The 22,956-nt window shown below is 42.8% G+C and overlaps 1 protein-coding gene across 1 annotated transcript in view; it reads right to left on the bottom strand.

Moving 5' to 3' along the window:
* Positions 1-22,956, bottom strand: part of DNAJC13 (DnaJ heat shock protein family (Hsp40) member C13) — a 270,970-nt gene that overhangs the window by 169,515 nt on the left and 78,499 nt on the right. Inside the window, exons 3-4 of the mRNA XM_077491519.1 lie at positions 4,519-4,594; positions 149-298 (exon numbers count right to left, since the gene is read on the bottom strand). Of these exons, the coding sequence (XP_077347645.1) occupies positions 149-298; positions 4,519-4,594 (226 nt within the window). The remainder of the gene's footprint in view (positions 1-148; positions 299-4,518; positions 4,595-22,956) is intronic.

The raw sequence follows: 22,956 nt of genomic DNA, 5'->3' as shown, positions 1-22,956 counted from the left end.
TACTGTTCAAAATAAAATTAGCGTACAATGACAATGAAGATAAACATACACACATTCCAGTAAATAAACAGTCTCAAAATATGTATGTAAAATCAGTTGCCGTCAATTGAGTAAAAAAAAAAAAATGCTCATTCAGCAAATATCTTACCAGGGCTTCAGTAAGAAGTTCTGTTCTGTGATCTGTAGAAAATTTTAATGTTTCAGATTTCTTCCCACTGCCCTTTCGAAATGTAAGAGCAAATTCTGATCCTTGTCCTTTGCCCACGGGGCTGATACCGCAAATGTCTCCATAAGGCCACTGAGACATGAAAAGACAAAAAAAAAAAAAGCACATCATATTCAAAATAGCCATGACACAGCAAGCTAGTTTATCAAGATTTTACATATTTTAAATAAACTAGATTGAATCTAGCAACAGATTGCGACACCCTCTTTTTTATTATTTTGCTAATTCTTTATTTAAAGTAGCCAGCATTCACAAAGAAAAATGATGGAACATACATACAGTAGACAGCCAAGTTTAGATAGTAACGCAGTAACATTCAAAAACATCGCATACAGCGTATACATTCTAAAGTGCAGAGAGAACCAATCAAGGAGATACAACTACAGTATGGAAAATCTAGACTTCATGCAACATGAGCATATTGGCAAACCCTTACCACTCTAGATCATATATAACTGTATGAATGCTGAAGATACAAAACTTTTGTCCCCCATGCCATGCAAGTACAGGAGATTTATATATATATATATATATATATATATATATATATATATATATATATATATATATACACACACACAAACACACACATATATATATATATATATAATATATATATAATATATATATATATATATATATATATATATATATATATATATATATATATATATATATATATATATATATATATATACACATATACACAGGATGCTGGAGTGGGGAAGAAAGGTGAGGGGTGTAGGCAGGGGGCATGGAAAGGGAAGAAAAGAGCTGGAAAAAAGGCAAGAGGTTTATAAAGGGTGGGTGCAGTACGCAAGAGGAGGGGCGGGAAGGCAGGTTACCTCACTTGGAGGGGGAGCTTAAAAGGGTCTTACACTCATTAGAGAAGAAAATATATGTTCCAATGGATCCAAGGATTTGCACAAGGATGTTTTCCATGCAACACCATCTTTTAATCAGCACCAAAACAGTGATTATTTGAAGGGTATATTCCCAATTGCACATGGATTTCAAAATCTCAAAAAGACCCATCTGTTTTTCGCTTTGTGAACTTGCTCAACTGAAGTGGAAAAAAACCCTAAATGAACAGAAGCACCTATCGATAAGACCTCTCCCTTTACCTTACATTCACACCTATGTGCTTTTTAGTGCGTATTGTAGTAAAGCACTACAGTCCATTTATCATGGTTTCCTATGGTACACATTCACATCTTTGCATTTCTCAGCCAGTGCATTTTTGGAAAGGGTGAGGGATTTTTTTTTTTTTCCCCGCAGCAGTTTGCGTTTTGCGTGTAAGACCCACACCAAAAACGCAAGAGTTTCCCCATTTTTGATGCAATTTGCTTTTTTTCCTCTCTCTAACACGCTTAAATTTTGTTGCTATAGAGCAGGCCAGGAAGCCAACCGCCACGTCCTTGACAACCGATGAGTCATCAGTGGAGTTCCCCGCTGGACAGTGGAACGTAAAAAAATATAAAATAAATAATTTGGGAGGAAAAAATAAGAAGAATGTGCCCCCGTGCCCCCCCCCCAAAATCCATACTAGGCCCTTTGCCAAGCAGGAAAGGGAGGGGGGACAAGCGAGCACAAGGAGACCCCAGATCCCACCCCCACCTATGTGAATGAGTATGGGGTACATAGTAAAAAAAAAATGTAAAAGTGAGCAAAGACAGTACAAGAGTTTTTGACAAGTTTTTTTTAATAATAAAAGTTTTTAGTTAAAGAGGGCTTCAAGATGCCGGTAAGCCCCCCTCACCCACAGACCCCCATGATGACACAGCCCAGGGTTGTGGGGAAGAGGCCCCCTGTTCCAAAGCGCCCCCATATGGCCTGCTCTGGTTAAAGGGGGGGGGGGCATTAGCTTGTCTCCTCCCTTTCCTGACCTGCCGGGCTACAACCTTGGGTAAGGGTCTGGGTGTGGATTATTTTGGCATGGGGCCCCCCTCAAAATCTATACCAGACCCGAACTTTTTTTTTTTCTTTGCCAGCAGTTTTTTTTTTTTTTTTTTTTTTTTTACATTCAGCTGTCAGCAGGGAACCCGGCTTTCCGGTCTGCTACTTAGCAACCATCTATACACAGCGTGTTAAAAAGAAGAGAAAAAAAAAGAAAGAAAAATGCATGAAAACTGCACACAAAATGCATCAAAAATGCAGCTCCCATAGAGTTGAACCTAGACTTAAGATGCCAATAAGAAATCTGATACACTCAAGGAAACTGGGAAACTAAAGATAATGAATTGGCTGAATTCTGAAGATTCACTTCCTGGGAGGCCTGGTCAGTCCCCTCCCGCCCGACAATGATCGACTGAAATATCAAAAGAAACTGGGTGGAAAAATGTCAGCCAAACAATGAATGTATTTCGTCAGGTGCAGCTGCTGTTCAGGTATATTGACAGCTACCGGCAGGGGTTCTCAAAATATAGTAGCCACAACAGGAAATTCATCTAACCTCAATGTAGCGTGCAAAGAGGAATCTTTCTTCACGCTGGATAAAAAAAAAAAAAAAAAATCAGTGTATGGCCAGTCCAAGTTTGACAAGTACACAGAACTCTTATCCAGTCAGAATGCTAGCTTTTGAAATGGTCCAACATTACACAGGAGTAGGTCGGGCAAGACCATAGCCATGGACATTGGTAGGGAGATTGAACTTTTGGCCTAAAAGCAAAACGCTATGTGTGGTGAAAAACTAACACTGCACATCACCCTGGTCCCCACTGTGAAACATGGTGGTGGCTGCATCATGTTGTGGGGTTGCTTTTCTTCAACAGGGACAGGGAAGCTGGTCAGAGTTGATGGGAAGATGGATGGAGCCAATCTTAGAAGAAACCTGTTAGAGTCTGCAAAAGACTTGAGACTGGGGCAGAGGTTCACTTTCCAGCAGGTCAACGACCTCAAACATATAGCCAGAGCTACAATGGAATGGTTTAGATCAAAGCATATTCATGTGTTAGAATGGCTCAAAGATCAGACCTAAATCCAATTGAGAATCTGTGACAAGAGAAAATTGCTGGTCACAGTTGCTCTCCATCCAATCTGAAAGAGCTTGAGCTATTTTGCAAAGAAGAATGGGCAAAAATGTCACTCTCTAGATGTGACAAGTTGGTAGAGACATCCCCAAAAAGACCTGCAGCTGTAATTGCAGTGAAAGGTTGTTCTACAAAGTATTGACTCAGGGGGGCTGAATACAAATGCACTTTTCACATATTTGTAAAGAATTTTGAAAACCATTTATCATTTTCCTTCCACTTCACAAATATGTGCCACTTTGTGTTTGTCCATCACATAAATCCTCAATAAAACACGTTGTTGGTTGTAACATGACAAAATCTGAAAATATTAAGGGGTATGAATACTTTTTCAAGGCACTGTAGATGGCCAACAGGCTCAATGCACAAATATACAGAACCTAAGTAGACAAGTGTGATTTTTTTTTTTTTAATACTATTCACTGTATTCCATTATAAAATAATGTGTCTTCCAAGTGATACAGCAGCAGATGTAAAGGCTTCTTGGCAAATTATGGACCATAAGGGTCTTTGCCCCTGCAACCTTTCTAGTTTGCAGCCTACAGCACTTTACTATCTTCCAGTATACAACACATACAAATATGGTGGAAACTTGTGTCAAGGCAAAGCTGCACATGAATGATGGAAAGCACAGTGATGCGTCCATATGGAGTTCCCAAGCCATGGTCATGTTATCTGTGAGATCACATTATCTGGTGGTCCCATTGGTAATTTCGATAAGTCACCCCCGCACTCCCACAACCACTGTACCAGAGTTGTGAGAAAAAGGCCCTGGCTAAGTACCCCCCCCCCCATGTTGAAGGCATGTGGCCTGGTATTGTTCATGAAAAGGGGACCCACACGCTCTCCACTCCACCCCCCCCCCCCCCTTTTCAAGCCTGCCAAGCTGCATGCTTGGATAAGTGTGGCATGGATTTTAGGGGAGACATAACTTTTTTTTTTTTTTTTGGCATGGGGTCCTCCTTAAAATCCATACCAATGCACAAGATCTGGTATGGCTTGTGGGGGGACCTCCACACCATTTTTTTGTACCAGTTTTTCCTGCTTCTCCATTGAAGTCTATAGGGCAAAAAATAGTGCCGCATGCAATGAGGGTAGCACAGGTACCCTCCCCAAAGTCACACTGCCGTTGCGTTGCACTCTGAACAGGCACCACTGAAATCAACGTGATTTCCATTGTCATGTGTCTGTTGCGTTGAGTCGCATCTGAAATCGCACTAATATGAAGCGGGCCTAAATTAATCAAATCATGAAAAAACATACCTGATTTGTAACTTCAAGGGTGGTTGGATTGTACGTGGTAATGGCATGTGTTCCCACAGAAAATACTCTCTTATATCTGTGCAAAAAAAAAAAAAAAGGAAAAAAGGACAAATAAATATGAATCAAAACACAGATTGACATAATCTTCAATTCACTAGTAAAAACTGACATTTATTTTCTGTATTGTTAAAAAGAACAAAAGTTTGGTAAATAAGGAAAATGTGTCAATCCTGATGTACTGACAGCCCATCTCATTTCATGAAGTCCGAAAACACCAGGACAGTACAAATATTTCCCAAATGACCTTTTTTTTTTTTTTTTTAGAAAGAAAGCAGCCCATGGTATTTACTAAGAGTTTTTGACGTTGTAATTTTTTGTCAAGTGAAGAAATGTAAAACAAAAAAAATAAAAAAAAATAAAATAAAAGTACAGCGGGCTGTGTCCATGTTTGCTCTGCATATGCAGAGTGAACACAGACCTGCCATCGGCCTGCTTTGCTCATTGAGGCCCACGACCAGTTACCAAGTCACTTAAGGGTAACTGCACTTTTGTGGGAAAAAAAAAAATAGCAAATAAAGCAAAAATAATATAGCACATATGATTGCGACACTAATCATATTGTTAATCAAAAGTTACTTTTCCTTTTCAATCTGCAGCTGCTGTAATTTTCTGAGAAAAAGCAATATGGCCACCTGAAGTTGTTCTGTACACAGTGTGTACGGACCACTCCCCAGAAACATGTCCTGCTTCTGTGATTGGCTCGCCAATTTTTCCAGAACTAAGATACAAGTCAGATTTCAAGCATCCCCCTGCAACAAAAATTCAATTTTTGGAGAGATCCTTTTCAATAGGAGCATGTCTAAAGGGATGCAGACCCAGCAGCTGCACACCCAACAGTTAATAATGAAACCACTCTAGACTAACTCAGTACAGAGGCACAGACAAACACACAGGGATTTCTTCAGAATAACAAAAAGGTAGGAGTCTGCAACAAACGTTGTTATAATCCTTACAATGTACATAGATCACCCATGAGGAGAATGTTTTTTTCTCAGCAAAAGTGGAGTTACTCTTTCAGTGGCCCTCGCTCCTCAAAGGTTGGGCACCCCTGGTAAGCCATCCATTGTTTACAATTGTCATGTGATCTACTGTGATTGGTCACAGCGATCACATGGTACTGGCAGTGGGCTGGTGTTTTGTCAGATTAGGCAACCAGTCAGATTTTGTAACAGAAAGGATGTTCTGTCGCCGTCATTTTGCTACACCCTGCACTCGTCCACAATAAGGTTACAGTGAGAAGACAGCAAGGGGGCATCTTGTTACACCCACCAAAGTCTAGCATGTCACACTTATTTTTAAAAGTAAACTCAGCTTATAAAGTGAAATACAGTATTTAAAAATCCATCTGACCGTTTAGATGTTGAATTTTAAAAGCAGCAGCAAGCCTGCTGATCTCACAGGTTTGTTAATATGACAGAACATCACTGCTTTGAAAAATCAACATCAAAACAGTCAGAAGGATTTCTAAATACATAATTTCCCTATATAAGCAGAGTTTACTGTTGAACTTAGTGTGAAATGCATGACGCCGGTGGGTGTAACAAGATGTCCACTTGCCACCTTCTCACTGTATCCTTACTGTGGACGAGTGCAGGGCGTAGCATGATGGCGGTGACGGAACGTCACTTTCGTTACAAAATCAGATGAAACACCAGTATAGTGATTGGTCATAGGCTGTGTCTAGTGGACAGGCTGGTGACAGGCTTCATAGTTTTGTTGAAAAAAAAAAAAAAAAAGTAAATTCCTCTCTGGGTGATCTATGTACATTACAAGGATTTTAACAAACTGTTGCAGATTCCTACCTTTTGTTATTCTCAAGAAATCCCCATGTGTATGTCCGTGTCCATGTGGTAACTGAATCTAATGGGAAAGGTTTCGTAATTTCGTAAAATAGTTATCAATCAGCTGCTGCACCTGCAGGCCTCTAATGAGGAAAAATTTAGGGTCCCTTTAGATGTGATTTCCTATTGGAAGCATCTCAATAAAAATTACATTTTTGTTGCAGGGATGTCAAAATCTGACTTGTATCTTAGGGTAGACTTCTGGGAAAACGAATGAGCCAATCACACAAGCAGAACATTATGTTTCTGAGTGGCATTCTGTGTATAGAATGCCTCCAGGTAGCCATATTGCATTGCATTTTACAGAAAAATTACACCGAGCTGCAGATTGAAAAGGAAAAAGGTTATTTTTAATAAAATTCAATTACAATACGACTTGAGTCACAATACTCTATATAGATTTTTTTTTTATTATTATTCGCTTTTTATCCCCATGAAAGTGGAGTCACCCTTTAAGCCTCATTCACATCAGTGCATTGTGCTACTGAGCTTTTTTCACACCAAGAAGCTACTGCACCTTTTTCGGACAATGAGCCATGCGCATTAAGACCCCTTTCACACCACACCGCCCATAGCGTGGGCGGTAAAACGCCGCTATTTTTAGTCTTATTTTACCGCCGGATTTGCGGTGCATTTCGGCTGCTAGCGGGTCGCTTTTGCCCCCCGCTAGCGGCCGAGAAAGGGTTAAAACCGCCGGCAATACGCCGCAATAGCGGTGTTTTGCCGGCGGTATTACAGCGCTGCCCCATTGATTTCAATGGGGAGCAGCGGTGGAGGAGCGGTAAACACATCGCTCCTTCACAGCTCCAAAGAAGCTGTTGGCAGGACTTTTTCCTGATGTCCTGCCAGCACACTACACACAATGGTGCAGCTTCTTTAGCTGCACCATTTTTTTGTAAAAAAACAAAAGCAGCAAAATAAACTAAGATCTGTAGTTTTCATTATGTCACTATGGAGCAGTTCCCCTAACCATCAATATAGAGTATCTCACAAAAGTGAGTACACCCCTAACATTTTTGTAAATATTTTATTATATCTTTTCATGTGACAACACTGAAGAAATTACACTTTGCTACAATGTAAAGTAGTGAGTTTACAGCTTGTATAACAGTGTCAATTTGCTGCCCCTTCAAAATAACTCACACAGCCATTAATGTCTAAACCACTGGCAACAACAGTGAATACAAATTAGGCCCAATTAGCCATTTTCCCTCCCCGGTGTCCTGTGACTCGTTAGTGTTACAGGGTCTCAGGCATAAATGGGGAGCAGGTGTGTTAAATTTGGCATTATCGCTCTCACTCTCAAACTGGTCACTGAAAGTTCAACATGGCACCTCATGGCAAAGAACTCTCGGAGAATCTGAGAAAAAGAATTGTTGCTCTACATAAAGATGTCGTAGGCATTCAGTCTGGCCTTCAGTCAAGCATGGTGGTGGGAGTGTCATGGTCTGGGGCTGCATGAGTGCTTCCGGCACCGCTACAGTTCATTGAGGAAACCATGAATGCCAACATGTACTGTGATATACTGAAGCAGAGCATGATCCCCCTCCCTTGGGAGACTGGGACGCAGGGCAGTATTCCAACATGATAACGACCCCAAACACACCGTCAAGATGACCACTGCCTTGCTAAAGAAGCTGAGAGTAAAGGTGATGGACTGACCAAGCATGTCTCCAGACTTAAACCCTATTGAGCATCTGTGGGGTATCCTCAAACGGAAGAAGGAGGGGGTGCAAGGTCTCTGACATTCAACAGTTACGTGATGTCATCCTGGAGGAGTGGAAGAGGACTCCAGTGGCAACCTGTGAAGCTCTGGTGAACTCCATGCCCAAGAGGGTTAAGGCAGTGCTGGAAAATAATAGTTGCCACACAAAATATTGACACTTTGGACCCAATCTGGACATTTTCACGTAGGGTGTACTAACTTTTGTTGCCAGCGGTTTAATCATTAATGGCTGTGTGTTATACAAGCTGTACACTCACTACTTTACATTATATTAAAATTGTAATTTCTTCATTGTTGTCACATGAAAATATAGAATAAAATATTTTACAAAAATGTGAGGGTTTACTCATTTTTGTGAGATAATGCATATAGTAGGGCTACTCTGATAGCTTCAGAAGGTACAAAGTTGGTTTTATGTAAAACTGTGCATGCTTATTTTGAGTTTCTGCACTGAGGGGTCTGTATTGGTGTGCTGTGTGGGGGAGGGAGGCCTGCACTGAGGTTGTCTGTACTGGGGAGGGAGGCCTGCACTGAGGTTGTCTGTACTGGGGAGGGAGGCCTGCACTGAGGTTGTCTGTACTGGGGAGGGAGGCCTGCACTGAGGTTGTCTGTACTGGGGAGGGAGGCCTGCACTGAGGTTGTCTGTACTGGGGAGGGAGGCCTGCACTGAGGTTGTCTGTACTGGGGAGGGAGGCCTGCACTGAGGTTGTCTGTACTGGGGAGGGAGGCCTGCACCGAGGTTGTCTGTACTGGGGAGGGAGGCCTGCACCGAGGTTGTCTGTACTGGGGAGGGAGGCCTGCACCGAGGGGGTCTGTACTGGGGAGGGAGGCCTGCACCGAGGGGGTCTGTACTGGGAGGAAGGCCTGCACCGAGGGGGTCTGTACTGGGAGGAAGGCCTGCACTGAGGGGTCTGAACTGGGAGGAAGGCCTTTCACTGAGGGGTCTGTACTGGGAGGAAGGCCTGCACCGAGGAGTATGTACTGGGAGGAAGGCCTGCACCGAGGGGTCTCTACTGGAAGGAAGGCCTGCACGAGGGGTCTGTACTGGGGAGGGAGGCCTTCACTGATGTGCTGTGTGGGGGAGGGTCAGTTAATACTGAGGGGTTTGTACTGGGGAGGGAGGCCTTTACTGAGGGGTCTGTATAGGCTGGGACAAGCGATTTATCAACAATATGGAATATCTGTACTGTGGGGAATATGGGCTTGGGGAAGGGAGGCTGTGGCATGTGTGTGCTGTGTATAGGGGGGAGTAGGCTCAGGTTTTATTTAACTGTCCAATTAAGCCCCTCCTGCTACCACTTTATTGCTTCAGAAGATTTTGGTGCAGGTGGGGTGTTAAAATAAATTAAAAATAATCAACCAGTCCAGCGGTCCTAGGCATGCTGTTATCCCCGAGTTAAAGCTTTGTGAATTGAGCCTTATGTCTAGAAACAGCCTCTAGTCAACTCCACGGCAAAATTCATATTATTCATAAAATTCATATTATGAAATATCTATTAGGTTTGCAATGGAGCCTAACAGATATTTTAGGTCACTGCACAGTCAACAGCGTATACATAATAACAACCTGTCCAATCTCAAAATCGCTAAAACAATACACTTAAAAGGAATAAGGATTTTCTTTCTTCCGATAGCAACAGGTGTCATTGTGACTTTACTTTTGAAAACATTCCCTAAAATTGCTTCAGGAAAACAAAACGCTGACAGTGCACACCGCTGAGCACACATTTTAGACAACAGGAAAGAATAGAAGGTTTTGTTAGAGACTTATCTTCTGTAGTGAAGCAAAGCGGATGAAGAATTTGACCAAACGGCACAATACAAATATAAAAATACAAGCAGAAGTTCGCTGGAACATTCAAGAGTGAAGATAAAAAAAGCACATGATAAAGGATACGTGTATGAAAAAAAATTAAAATGCAGAAAGTTTTTGCAGTCACATGAAAAAGTAGCTCAGTTGCAGAGAAAAATTTAGAAGCGAAAAAATCTTTATGGCAAAATTTTTATTTTTTGCTCCTTAACCACTTGCTTACTGGGCACTTAAAACCCCCCTCCTGTCCAGACCAATTTTCAGATTTCAGCGCTGACACACTTTGAATGACAATTGCAGTCATACAACAATGTACCCAAATAAAAAATTTCACATTTTTCCCCACAAATAGAAATTTATTTTGGTGGTATTTGATCAGCTCTGCGGTTTTATTTTTTGTAAAAAAAAAAAAAAAAATTGAAAAAGACCGAAAAAAAAAAAAAATATTTTGTCATAAAATTTTGCAAAAACGTAATTTTTCTCCTTCATTGATGTACACCGATGAGGCGGCAGTGATGAGCACTGGTGGGCACTTGCAGGTGGCAATAACAGGTGGCACAGTAAGGGGGTAAAGATTGGTACAGATGAGGTGCCTGTGTTCCTTATTCTTCGGGACCAATGTCCCTTTAACATAAGCCAGCGATCGTTTTTTTTTTTCTCCTCGCGAGGAGAAAAAAAAAACGATTACCAAGCTTTTGTTTACATCATATGATCAGCTGTCATTGGCCGACAGCTGATCACATGGTAAGGGGCCGGGACCGGCCCCTTGCTCTCAGTGACTTGGTGATCACAGTGCGCAGGGAGCATGCACTGGGGAGAACATCCTACGACGGCCTCCCAGAAATTCAGCTATGGCCCGGACCTCAAGTGGTTAAACCCCCTTTTTTTTTTTTCTTTAAACCCACCACGTTGTGTCCAGTTGAGGAAATCTCTCTTCCTGTATTGGAAATACAATAAACCAGTTCTGACTATAGATACAAATTATTTCACAAGGGGCACTAGTTATATCTAAATTTACCAAAATATTAGCCTCCAGTGGATTTCAGAATTAATTAGCCTTAAATAAAGAAAATTTGTGTAAAACACAAAATATTCCATTAAAGTCTAAAGGGGCTGTAAACTTTCATATTTTTCACCTTAATGCATCCTATGCATTAAGGTGAAAAAACACCTGTCAGCGATCAGCCCGCCCATTTTACTTGCCTGAGCCCTGGAACTTGACCCACGGGGACGCACGGTCTCTCTGCCCAGGGATCTTGGCTCTTAATTGGATAGATTGATAGCAGTGTAGCCATTGGCTCACTGCTGCGGTCACTCAAATCCAATGACGTGGGCGCCAAATGCTGGACTCAGGAGCGCGCCCGCAAGGTCACCCCCCTCGGGAGAGAGCTTCTCCTAGGGGGTTATCTGATGTGGGGAGGAGCCACCAGGGGCCACCAGAAGAGGATGTTCGGGCCCACTCTGTGCAAAAACAAGCTGCACAGTGGAGGCAAGTATGATAGGTTTGTTATTTAACCACTTCAATACCTGGTACTTACTCCCCTTCCTGCCCAAGCCTATTGTCAGTTTTCTGCGCTGTCGCTTTTTAAATGACAATTGCGCGGTCATGCAACACTACCCAAAACAGAATTTTTATCATTTTGTTGCCACAAATAGAGCTTTCTTTTGGTGGTATTTGATCACCTATGCCGTTTTTATTTTTTTGCTAAACAAAAAAGTTGATAAAAAAAAGTTTTGCTTTTGTTATAAAGTTATGTAAATAAGTAGGCACCGACGATGGGCACTGCTATGCAGCACCGGTGGGCACTGAAAGGCTGCAAAGATGGGTACTTATGGGTGGCACTGATAGGCAGCATTTCTGGGCACTGATAGGGGGCATTGATACATGGTACTGATACGCGGCATTGATAGGCATTGTGAGTGGGCACTGACTGGCAGCTGGGCACAGATTTGCATTTCCCTGGTGGTCTAGGGGGGCATACCTGGCGGTCCAGTGTGGATGGCCATCCTGGTGATCCTGGGTGGCATACTAGTGGTCTGAGATGGGACCAGAGGGGGGGGCTGCGCTATTGAACAATCAGCACAGACCCGCCCCCGCCCCCCCCCCCCCCCTGTCAAGAGAGCAGCCGATCGTCTCTCCTCTACTCAAGTCTGTCAGATGCATGCGAGGAAAAGACAATCAACGGCTCTTCCTGTTTACATCGTGATCAGCTGTAATCGGACAGAGGCTCTTTACCGAGATCGGTGTTGTTGTTTCAGACTGACACACCACAGCACCAATTGCCGAGATGCGCGCCCCCCACGGACGTGTGATGGCTGTTGTCCCGCTGGATGTCATATGACACCCAGTCAGGATACCTGAACTACCGCACGGCCGTCATTCTGCAATAGGGAAGTGGTAAAAAAAAAAAAAAAAAAAAACACCCTTACAATCACTTTAAGTTTAGTATTTTTGGGGTGATACACCATGAAACACATTAGTTCTATTTAATAGTGTGCATCTCATTACTGCATGCTGCTGTTAAACCGCCATCCTTCATGCAATAGGCCACTCCTTATAAAGTCACTATTATCATGACATATTCCCTCCTAGATTGTAAGCTCTAATGAGCAGAGCCCTCCGATTCCTCCTGTATTGAATTGTATTGTAGCTGTACTGTCTGCCCTAATTTTATAAAGCACTGTACAAACTTTATGACCACCCAGCTAATATTGACAAGTTTCCCCTATTTTCTGCCAAGACATTCCTTACCCGTTGAGGCATAGATGCAGTGGCGTAACTAGAACCTTCAGGGCCCTGATGCAAGAAACCATGAAGGGCCCCCCTGAACCCCAGCCAGGGCCCTTCCCTCCGAGTCCGGCGGTCGAACTCCGGGGCGTGGTCACATGTATGACCTTTGTGAGCCCTGTAGTTCCACCACTGGTATCAGTAGTGTTTTTTTTTTTTTTTTTTTTTTTTTTTTTTTTTTTTTTAGGTGCCCCATTGGGGGACTGTCCCTAGGCAGGATGGGGTCCCCGTCCCCAGAAGAGATGAGGTCCTTTTCTCCAGGGCAGACGAAGTTACTGCCCCCAGGTGAGAAGGGGTCCCTGTCCCCAGGGGAGGTGGCGGTCCCTGTCCCCATGTGAGAAGGGGTCCCTATCCCCAGGGGGAGATGGAGGGGGTATGTAATGGTTTGTGGGGGATGGGGTCCTCTCACTCACCATGACCAGGCTGCAGGCCGCGCACTCATCCATGTTGGCCTGGGCTCCATCCAGTGTGCTGGATGGGCGATCAGCATATCTCCCAGAAAGACCTTTCATCATCTGTGTATGACGGGGGTGGAGGGGGGCTGGCAGACAAGCCTGCAGTGTCCTCCGGGGAGCTCTCATAGGGCTGCACTGCATCTGTGTGCTAAAAGTTTGTTTACCCGGGAGAAGTATGCAGTGCAGTGTGGGCCGGACTCTGGGGGGGGCGGGACTCTGGCTGGGGAGAACAGACATTGGACTGAGCGGCAATGCATGAAGCAGGAGAGGGGTACTCTGAGGAGCCGGCCGAGGACACAGGTCTTGCAGGGAATGCACAACTAAAGAGCAGCCAGTGCGATAGTCGAGCATGGAGCTCTGCTAGTCACCCTCCACCTCCAGCCACCCGTGTGCATGGTGCACTGGTACTCCTAGCAGCCTATGCTGCTGCCGGCCATATGTAGAGGGGGCTGCATGGGCCCCCTGCATCACAGGGCCCGGTTGCGGTCGCGACTGCTGCACCACCTATAGTTACGCCCCTGCATAGATGGCACTAGACCACTGAGGGGAATGCTGTGGTATCTGGAACCAAGATGTCAGTCTCAGATCCTTTAAGTCCTGCAATCAGACTTGTTTTTTTCCTGCTCATCCTAGAGATGATTGATTGGATTGAGATCTGGAGAATTGAGGCCGAGTCAACACCTCAAACTCATCGCCGTGTTCCTCATACCATTTTTGAACCATTTTGCAGTGTGACAGGAAGCATTATCCTGCCAAAAGGGGCCACTGCCTATGAATACTTTTTCATGAAGGGGTCTACTTGGTCAGCAACAAGGTTTACATAGCTTGTACCTCTCAAAGTAACATCCACCTGAATATCAGGTTTCCCCGCAGAATATGGTCAAAGCATCACACTGCCTCTGTCAGCCTATCTTCTTCTGATACTACATCCCAGTGTCGTATCTTCCCCAGCTAAGCGATGCACATGCATCCAGCCATTTACATGATATAAAAAGAAACCACGATTGATCAGTCCAGGTCACCATCCTCCATTCTGATGTGCATGTGACCATTATATGCGCTTTAGGATGTGGACACGGGTCAGACTGTGCATGCCAACCAGTCTACAGCTACGCAGTCCCATACACAACAAAGAGCGGTGCAGGAAATCTTCTACATGTTGTGTGACATTCGCTTCTTCAGGAGGAAATGAAGAAAACTTTTGTATAGGAAAATTCCCCCCCCCCCTCCATACCTGCCGTATACTGCTCTTCTGGTGCTTTATAGGTTAACAGTACACACTGCTAGTATGACTGAACAAGTGCGCTGCTCGCCCACTACCTTCTGCCCCTTTGACACTTAGTATGACTGCTATTCTCCCACAATGCATTGCATTCCATGACTGGGTGAGGATCCTATGATTAATTCCATTCCAACTCTATTCACAGACCGAACGACTAAATTTTAGCCTTAAAGTGCAACTACCGCCAATGATTTCTTTTTAGTTTTGAATAGAGTGCAGAAAGATTAGCTCACTTGTCAGATTTATGTTGTCTGTGTCCCCGTTAGGAAAATTCTCCTTATGTGTCCCCTTGACCATTAGCACTGGGATTGAAAATGAAAAAAAAAAAAAGTTCCAAAATTTGAGTTGTCCCCTTAACAGGAATAGAGGGGCAATGTACAACACCTGTGGGAACACACTAGTTCTGGATGAGACTTCTTGTTGTGTCTATGGGAGGACAAGAGAAAATAGGGAAATCTCTAATGGGTCAATAGGCAAAAAAACAAAAAACAAAAATTGACAGGAGTTAGAACCCTCCTCTACTCTATTCCAAAATGAAAAAAATAAGATAATATTTGGCTGCATTTCCTACTATAAAAAATGATCACACCACTGGTTTTAAAGTCTACGTTTGCCTACAAAACAATAAATAAAATACCAAATTACAAACTATGCACAAAGGGCATTACTTACTTTATGTGGAGGACGTGTCTCTTGTGCTTCTGTCCTCTAGATCAGTGGTAATCTTCCATCCTCTGATGCCCCCCTACACCCACTGCTATGATTTTATGGTACGCCAGGTGTTAATATAACTGAGGGACCAGTTACTGGCTCTCAACAAGAGTGTCTGACTATGCCCGCCCTTTCTGCCCAGCTCTTCCATTTGCTAGCTTCTATGAATGGACGACAGGTGAATGATTGAAAGGTCCCACCCCCTCCATTCATACTTCATGGAAGCTCTACTGTAGTTTCCAGCAATGCAAAGCGTTGTATGAATGGAGGACACAGACCTTTCATCTATCTGCCCATCCCGCCATTCATCAATCACTTTTCAATAATGGAAGCAAGAGTACAAATTCTTTGAATAGACGAGAGGGCCAGAAAGGGCAGACAACTTGAAGAGTACTGCGGACAGGTCCAATGGCGCATATAAACCACCCCAGCATCTGAAGATTAGGGCTGCACAGGTATGAGGGGGTCAGAAGACAGAAGATTTTAACAGAGAGTGGCCACCAGCCCAAGGTAGACTTCTCATTCAAAATAAGTACCATTCCCTTGTGCTGATTAAACTTACCCTCATATGTTCCCCAATCAGTTGTGTATTACCAACACAACTTTGCAGTATCAAAATAGAATGTTATCTCAGTGTAGCACTGTCTTATGTTATTAAATGTGCCAAAAAATTAACACGTTACCATAGAAACATCAAAAACAAATCCCTTCAATAAACCATGCATTTAATGTGCACCGTGACGTTCTTTGCAAATAAACGACCTTTTGCTAATCAGTCAATTAGTGTTATATAGTCCACTTACAGGTATATAATCAATACATGCCAGAAATGAATACCAAGTTCTCCAAGTACTATATAAATGGTCAAATAATAATATGAATGTGCCAATTAATGCTGATCGATCGATTAATGTGCAAACCACATAATCCGCTCAAGATACTTTCACTGTTTGCAGAGCTCTTCCCTTCACCACACTTGTACTCTCACCTCCAGTATTTGACCCAAAACAACATTAGGTCAAATAGCGCTTTTCCTCTTTAAATCAGGTAGGTCTAGCTCAAAATAAGTCTCCATCCTCCTTGATCATAACTATTTCTTCTGCCAAAGCTCAAATGAAGATAGGTCATCATAGTGTAAAAAACTGTTTCCACCAGTATTTATAAATCATTTTAAAAATCGTACATTAAAAGAGCATATCTGATGCCCTACAGAAAACCCCTTAAGGGTCCTGGACTCCAGACACTCACAGGATGGCAGATCGCAAACTTCTGGTTGTGCTGCTTGACGTCAATGTAAATGTACAATTTTTTAAATTATTTTTATATAAATACCGGTGAAAAGAATCACATTTTATTACAGTATATCAAACTGAAGTGAAAATATACAGTAGGTGATCACTTTCCCTGGATAACAAATTTTGTAACACAAGCTTTCGAGAATACTTTGTATTAAAAAATCATCCTCTTTATATACAGTGCCTTGAAAAGGTATTCAAACCCCCTTGAAATGTTCTACATTTTCTCATGTAACAAGCAAAAACGTAAATCTATTTTTTTGGGATATTATGTAATAGACCAACACAAAGTGGCACATAATTGTGAAGTGGAAGGAAAATGATGCATGGTTTTCAACATTTTTTACTAACAAAAATATCTGAACAGTGTGGTGTGCATTCGTATTCAGCCCACTTTACTCAGATACCCCTAACTAAAATCTAGTGGAACCAACAGCCTTCAGAAGTCACCTAATTAGTAAATAGAGTCCATCTATGTGTAATTTGATCTCAGTATAAAACAGCTGTTCTGTGAAGCCCCCAGAGGTTTGTTAGAGAACCTTAGTGAACAAACTACACCATGAAGGCCAAGGAACACATCAGACAGGTCTGGGGTAAAGTTGTGGAAAAGCTTAAAGCAGGGTTAGGTTATAAAAAAAATATCCCAAGCTTTGAACATTGGAGCACTGTTTAATCCATCATTTGAAAATGGAAAGAGTATGGCATAACTGCAAACCTACCAAGACATGGCCGTCCACCTAAACTGCCAGGCCGGGCAAGGAGAGCATTAATCAGAGAAGCAGCCAAGAGGTCCATGGTAACTCTGGAGGAGCGGCAGAGATCCACAGCTCAGGTGGGAGAATCTGCCCACAGGGAAACTATTAGTTGTGCACTCCACAAATCTGGCCTTTATTGAAGAGCGCCAAGAAAGCCATTGTTGAAAGAAAGCCATAAGAAGCCATGTTGGGGACACAGCAAACATGTGGAAGAAAGTACTCTGGTCAGATGAGGCAAAAAATTTTACTTTTGTGGTCTAAAAGACAAACAATATGTGTGGCAGAAAATTACCACTGCACAGCACCCTGAAAACACCGTCCCCACTGTGAAACATGGTGGTGGCAACATCATGTTGTGGGGATGCTTTTCTTCATCAGGGACAGGGAAGTTCGTTAGAGTTGATGGAATGATGGATGGAGCCAAATGCAGGGCAATCTTAGACGAAAACCTGTTCGATTCTGCAAAAGACTTGAGACTGGGATGGAGGTTCGCCTTCCAGCAGGATAATGAGCCTAAACATACAGCCAGAGCTACAATGGAATGGTTTTGATCAAAGCATATTCATGTGTTAGAATTAGTTAGGCCCAGTCAAAGTCCAGACCTAAACCAAAATAAGACTTGAAAATTGCTGTTCACAGAAGCTCTCCATCCAATCTGACAGAACTTGAGCTATTTTGCAAATAAGAATGGGCAAACATTTCACTCTCTAGATGTGCAAAGCTGGTCGTGACATCAAAGAGACTTGCAGCTGTAATTGCAGTGAAAGGTGGTTCTACAAAGTATTGACTCGGGGGGGCTGAATACAAATGCACGCCACACTTTTCAGATATTTGTAAAAAAAGAAAAAGGAAAACCATTTAATTAGTTTCCTTTCACTTCACAATTATGTGCCACTTTGTGTTGGTATATCACATAAAATCCCAATCAAATACATTTATGTTTTTGGTTGCAACATGACAAAACGTGGAACATTTCAAGGGGTAAGAATACTTTTTCAAGGCACTACATGTTATTTAAACCAACAACTGAGATTTAGATAAATACAGATTGGTGGAACAACTAGCTAATATAAAAATGAGAGCAATGAGTCTGCATGCATCCACGTGCAGGCACTCCCATGAACTGCTACTGGGGCACAGCGGCTGCACAGACAGTCACTGCTACCAATCTGACAGCCATGCAGGTGCATGTTCCTGAACACAGACAGTGTGCATTTGGAGAAAGGAACACCCGTGCAAAAACAACCCTATGCACAGGTCTACGCATAGGTACACCCATGTGTATAAGCCCTAAAACTTATATTGCTTTGACAAGTCAGTTATAGCACTAGGGAAAAACTATTACTCAGCCTATCAGTCCAAGCCTGCAGGGAGTGTGGAGAATGCCAAAATTTAGATCTAAACCCTCAACACCACCTTCAATTTGGAATTATGTTCAGCCACCATGGTCACTGACTTCTAAACTGCTTTCAATAGAAAAATAAAAGCATGTTTTACACAGTGCCCATCTGAAAACGTTGCCACTGTTCTCAGACACTTCCAGTGTTGTTGCTGTGCCCCACATGGCAATGTGCTGTAATGTGTGCACCCACAAGTATACATTCCAGCATTCCTGAAGTTGAAGCTTCTGTTCTTCCTTCCTTCATAACCATTAAAAGGCTACGTTCACCTTATGGAGCAAGTTACGCCCATATTTATGGTGCAACATCCTCCCAATCCAACGAGTACGGATGCTATGCTTTGCAGGCTGCTGGGGGAAAAAATAAAAATAAAATGCATATTTTTCTTCCTGCAAAAAAAAATAAAAAATAAAAAAATGTGCATTTACTATTTTTTCCCAAAAGGTAAACAGATCCTTTGAGTGGGATCGAGGGGTGCATATGAGTGAAGAGTAAGGGGTGTGTATGAGTGAAGATAGGAGGCTGAAGGCTTTGCCAGCAGATGACCAGGAGTGGCATGTCATGGGTTTCATTGGTACATACATCTCCAGGCTAGGTAATCCAACTGAACAGGCAAAGAATATTTGATGGCAATGTCAATGCAAGAGTTGCCACCTAAATTTCTGGCAGGATCCTTGTGTAGTTTAGGGACCACTTTCTCAACTAAAATGTAGAACACAACATATCTGCAAAATTTTAATTAATAGCAGCTCCCTCCTGGTCCTCCCCTTAAACACTTATCCGAGTCCATTCTCGATCCAGCCCTGCCACAGCTGCAGCAGCTCTTCTCTTCTCCTGTATTCACAGGAGGCTTTGATTGCAACAGGAGCCATAAGCTCCAGGTACGGGACCAAGCTGCACTGTGTGTATCTATGGACGCTCACAACCTGGCTTGGGAGTATGGCCGCATGAGTGTCCCATAGCAAGAAGAATGATGCCATTTCTGTGTTTGACACAGAAATGTGTTTATACCCCTGACTTCACCTAACCTTAAAACATAGAAAAGGGCACCGGAGAGAAGTAAGGCGAGGAGCAGGAGAAAATGTGAAGTCTCATTTGCTATAAAACTCAAATCAGTAAAATCTCAGTTAAGCTATAAACACAGTAGCAGTTTTAAATATCACTACAAAATATTTTGCAGTTTTTATTAAAATACCAAGTGATGCAGCCATAAAATGTCCTTGTTGAGACCCTTCCAGATGGCAATGCTCTTTTCTCGTCTCTCAACTGTGCTCTGCATTTCACATGGATGTCAAATGCCATTACACGGGCATTTTTCACTGTTACCAAAAAAAAAAAAAACCTGACCCAGAGACGTTTAATGCAACCACAGCTAAAAGGCAATAGCATGTGGACAGGAAGTGACTGCAGGAGATGCAACAAGGGATACAAAAAGTGGAATCTAGTATTGTCAGTTACACACTGATTTAACATGCCAAATGTCATTTTACATCTAGCGTTAAATCCCACTTTTTAGATATTTGTCAGTTTACCAAAAATGTAGTTTATAAGATTATTTAGTGAGCACTGAACATTTTAGCGTGAAGAGGGGGGGAGGCTTTCACATCCATCCTTGAAACAGTCTCTCTATAGCGAATCTAAGTATGGATGTATACATGTTTTTTTTTTTATCCACTCCAGAGTCAGCGTCACCATTTCTCACACTCTTTCAACACATTTCCCATTGCAATCACATGTACGCGTCACTTCTTCAGTTTTCACAGCCAATGATGTATAAATTCTGTTATCCTGCTCTTACACTCTACCCCTATGATTTAGCCTCGGAGGGTGGGGCCAAACAGGTCAGGGGGGGAAGGCACGAGGGGCAGCAGTGACTGAGGCTTTCACATGTATACATTCAAACAAGGATCAGCTATGGAGAGCAGCGGTTTCAAGCGAAAATGTTCATTGCTCATTGGATGAGTTTTGTTATGCTGGCATTCCTACTATCCTGAGTGCCAATGGGGCTCTACACCTCAGCCTGGAGTGGCACCACCAAGTACTTATGGTCTTATTATAGATTCTTCAGGTACACATTCATTGTGGCTAAACGGTTTAGTCTCATGCTCAAAAGGCAGGAAAAAAAAAATGTATTTGGGGGCAATTTTTATTAGTTTTAATGCCTCACCCATTGGGGAGATTTACAAAAACTGGAGGGTGCAAAATCTGGTGTAGCTGTGCATGATAGCCAATCAGCTTCTAACTTCAGCTTGTTCAGTTAAGCTTTAACAAGAAAAACCTGGAATCCGATTGGTTTCTGTGCAGAGCTGCACCAGATTTTGCACTCTCCAGTTTTAGTAAATCAACCACACGGTGTCCATGTACATTGTGCCATTTAGGTTTGTATTTTAAAGCACCACTCGGAGACCTATTCAGGGACATAAATAAAAATGCTGGCATAATTCATGCATAAATAATATAAGTTCATCAATGAGCGAATATTCTATCCAACTTCATTAGCTTATGTACATAAATGCATGTAAATACATGCAAAAATAATTATTATATATTTTTATTTTTTTTACACTGGATTTTGAGGCCAGCTCCTGACCGGAAAATCCAGTCTAGATGGAAGCATTTGAATATGTCTGGCTACATGCAGCCTTTTACAGATCCTGTTGTGAAATATTACCTAGTTTCCACTGAGCGGATTGGTTCGGGTTGGTACAGTTTGGAAGGGTTTGAATGGTCCGGCCTATTCAGGTGAGCGTTTCCACTGGAAGTCGGACTACTAGGGGCCATACGGGGTTTTGAAAAAATGCCTAGCGTGGCCTCACACTGATTGGCAGATGTTTTTCTGTCTGCCAATCAGTGGAATGCATCTTAGCTCCGCCCTAACCATACCATTTTCTATGGCCCCACATCTGAAGCAGGACCCTGAATGGTGCGGTATGGTTCGGTTGTATGGGCCGCTTTCATAATGGAAACACTGAAAATAGCGTACCGTACTGAACCGTACCGAACTGATCCGCTCAGTGGAAATGAGGCATAAGTGACAACTAATTCTAAAAAAAAAAAAAAAAAAAAAAAAAGGGAACCAGTAACCACTTGCTTACTGGGAACTTAAACCCCCTACCTGTCCAGGCCAATTTTCAGCTTTCAGTGCTGTCACACTGAGTGACAATTGTGGTCATGCAACACTGAACCCACAGGAAATTTGTATCTTTTTTTTAGCAAAAAATAAAGGACCGAAAATAAAAAAAAAATATATAAAAAACAGTTTCATAGTTAGTTATAAAAATTTTAAAAACTGTAATTTTTCTCCTTCACCGATATGCGCTGATGGGCACTGATGGGTGGCACCGGTGGGCACTGATGCGGCACTAATATGCATTTGTAGGTGGCATTAGTGAGCACTGCAGAGCAGCAGTGCTTCTCCGTGCTCAGAACTGAACTGAAGTCAGAGCAGAACCCGGTGATCGGATTCCCCCCCCCCCCCCCCTCACGCTGCCAGCTCGAGGGAAAAAAAAAAAGCAAATGACCGATCTTTTGTTTACATCATGTGATCAGCTGTCATTGGCTGACAGCTGATCACATAGTAAGGGGCCCGGGATTGGCCCCTTACTCTGATCTGACTCGGTGATCAGAGTGCTCTGGCAGCTCATGCACAGGAGGACATCTATTGACAACATTTGGCTATAGCCTGGGGGGGGGGGGGGAGGTGGTTAATATTACTTCATCTAGTTTCTCTATTTTAGTAGCAGTAGGATGCTACTAAAACATGCACAGCAGCCAGTTAGGATTAGACCTATTGTAAGAGTTTGAGCAACTCAACAGCATAGTTACATGGGACTGGAAAGATAACTGAAAACTGTAGACATGGAAGGATAAAACTATTTTCACGATTATATTCTATTGATGAAAAAAAGGGGAAAACATATTTACAGAGCAAATTCCACCTATAGGATAGTGTATAGAATAAACCCAGAACTAATGTATCCTATCCGGGAAAAGCAACAATCTGGCTTAAGGTTTACTACCTTCATGGATTATATGCATATGTGTTTCCCCCACAGCCCCCCTTCTCTATTCAGCGATGTGCACAAGAGCTTTGGCTGTCCTGGGTTTCTCCTCATTGGCTGAGACACAGCAGCGGAGCCATCGTCATCCCCCTGTTGTCAATCATAGCCAGTGAGCCAATGAGGGAGCGTGGGGGACAAGGACGAGCTGCAGTTCTGTGTAACTTATGGACGCATAGAGCTAGGCTCGGGAGCGAGCATGTATCAGTGCCCCTGTAGCAAGCAGCTTACTATTGCAGGCACTGGTCAAGGAGGAG

Source organism: Lithobates pipiens, unplaced genomic scaffold, assembly GCF_037356315.1.
Source record: "Lithobates pipiens isolate NorthernLeopardFrog02 unplaced genomic scaffold, aLitPip1_a1.2 Scaffold_19, whole genome shotgun sequence".
Taxonomy (NCBI): domain Eukaryota; kingdom Metazoa; phylum Chordata; class Amphibia; order Anura; family Ranidae; genus Lithobates; species Lithobates pipiens.
This window is presented reverse-complemented; position numbering and strand designations above follow the sequence as displayed.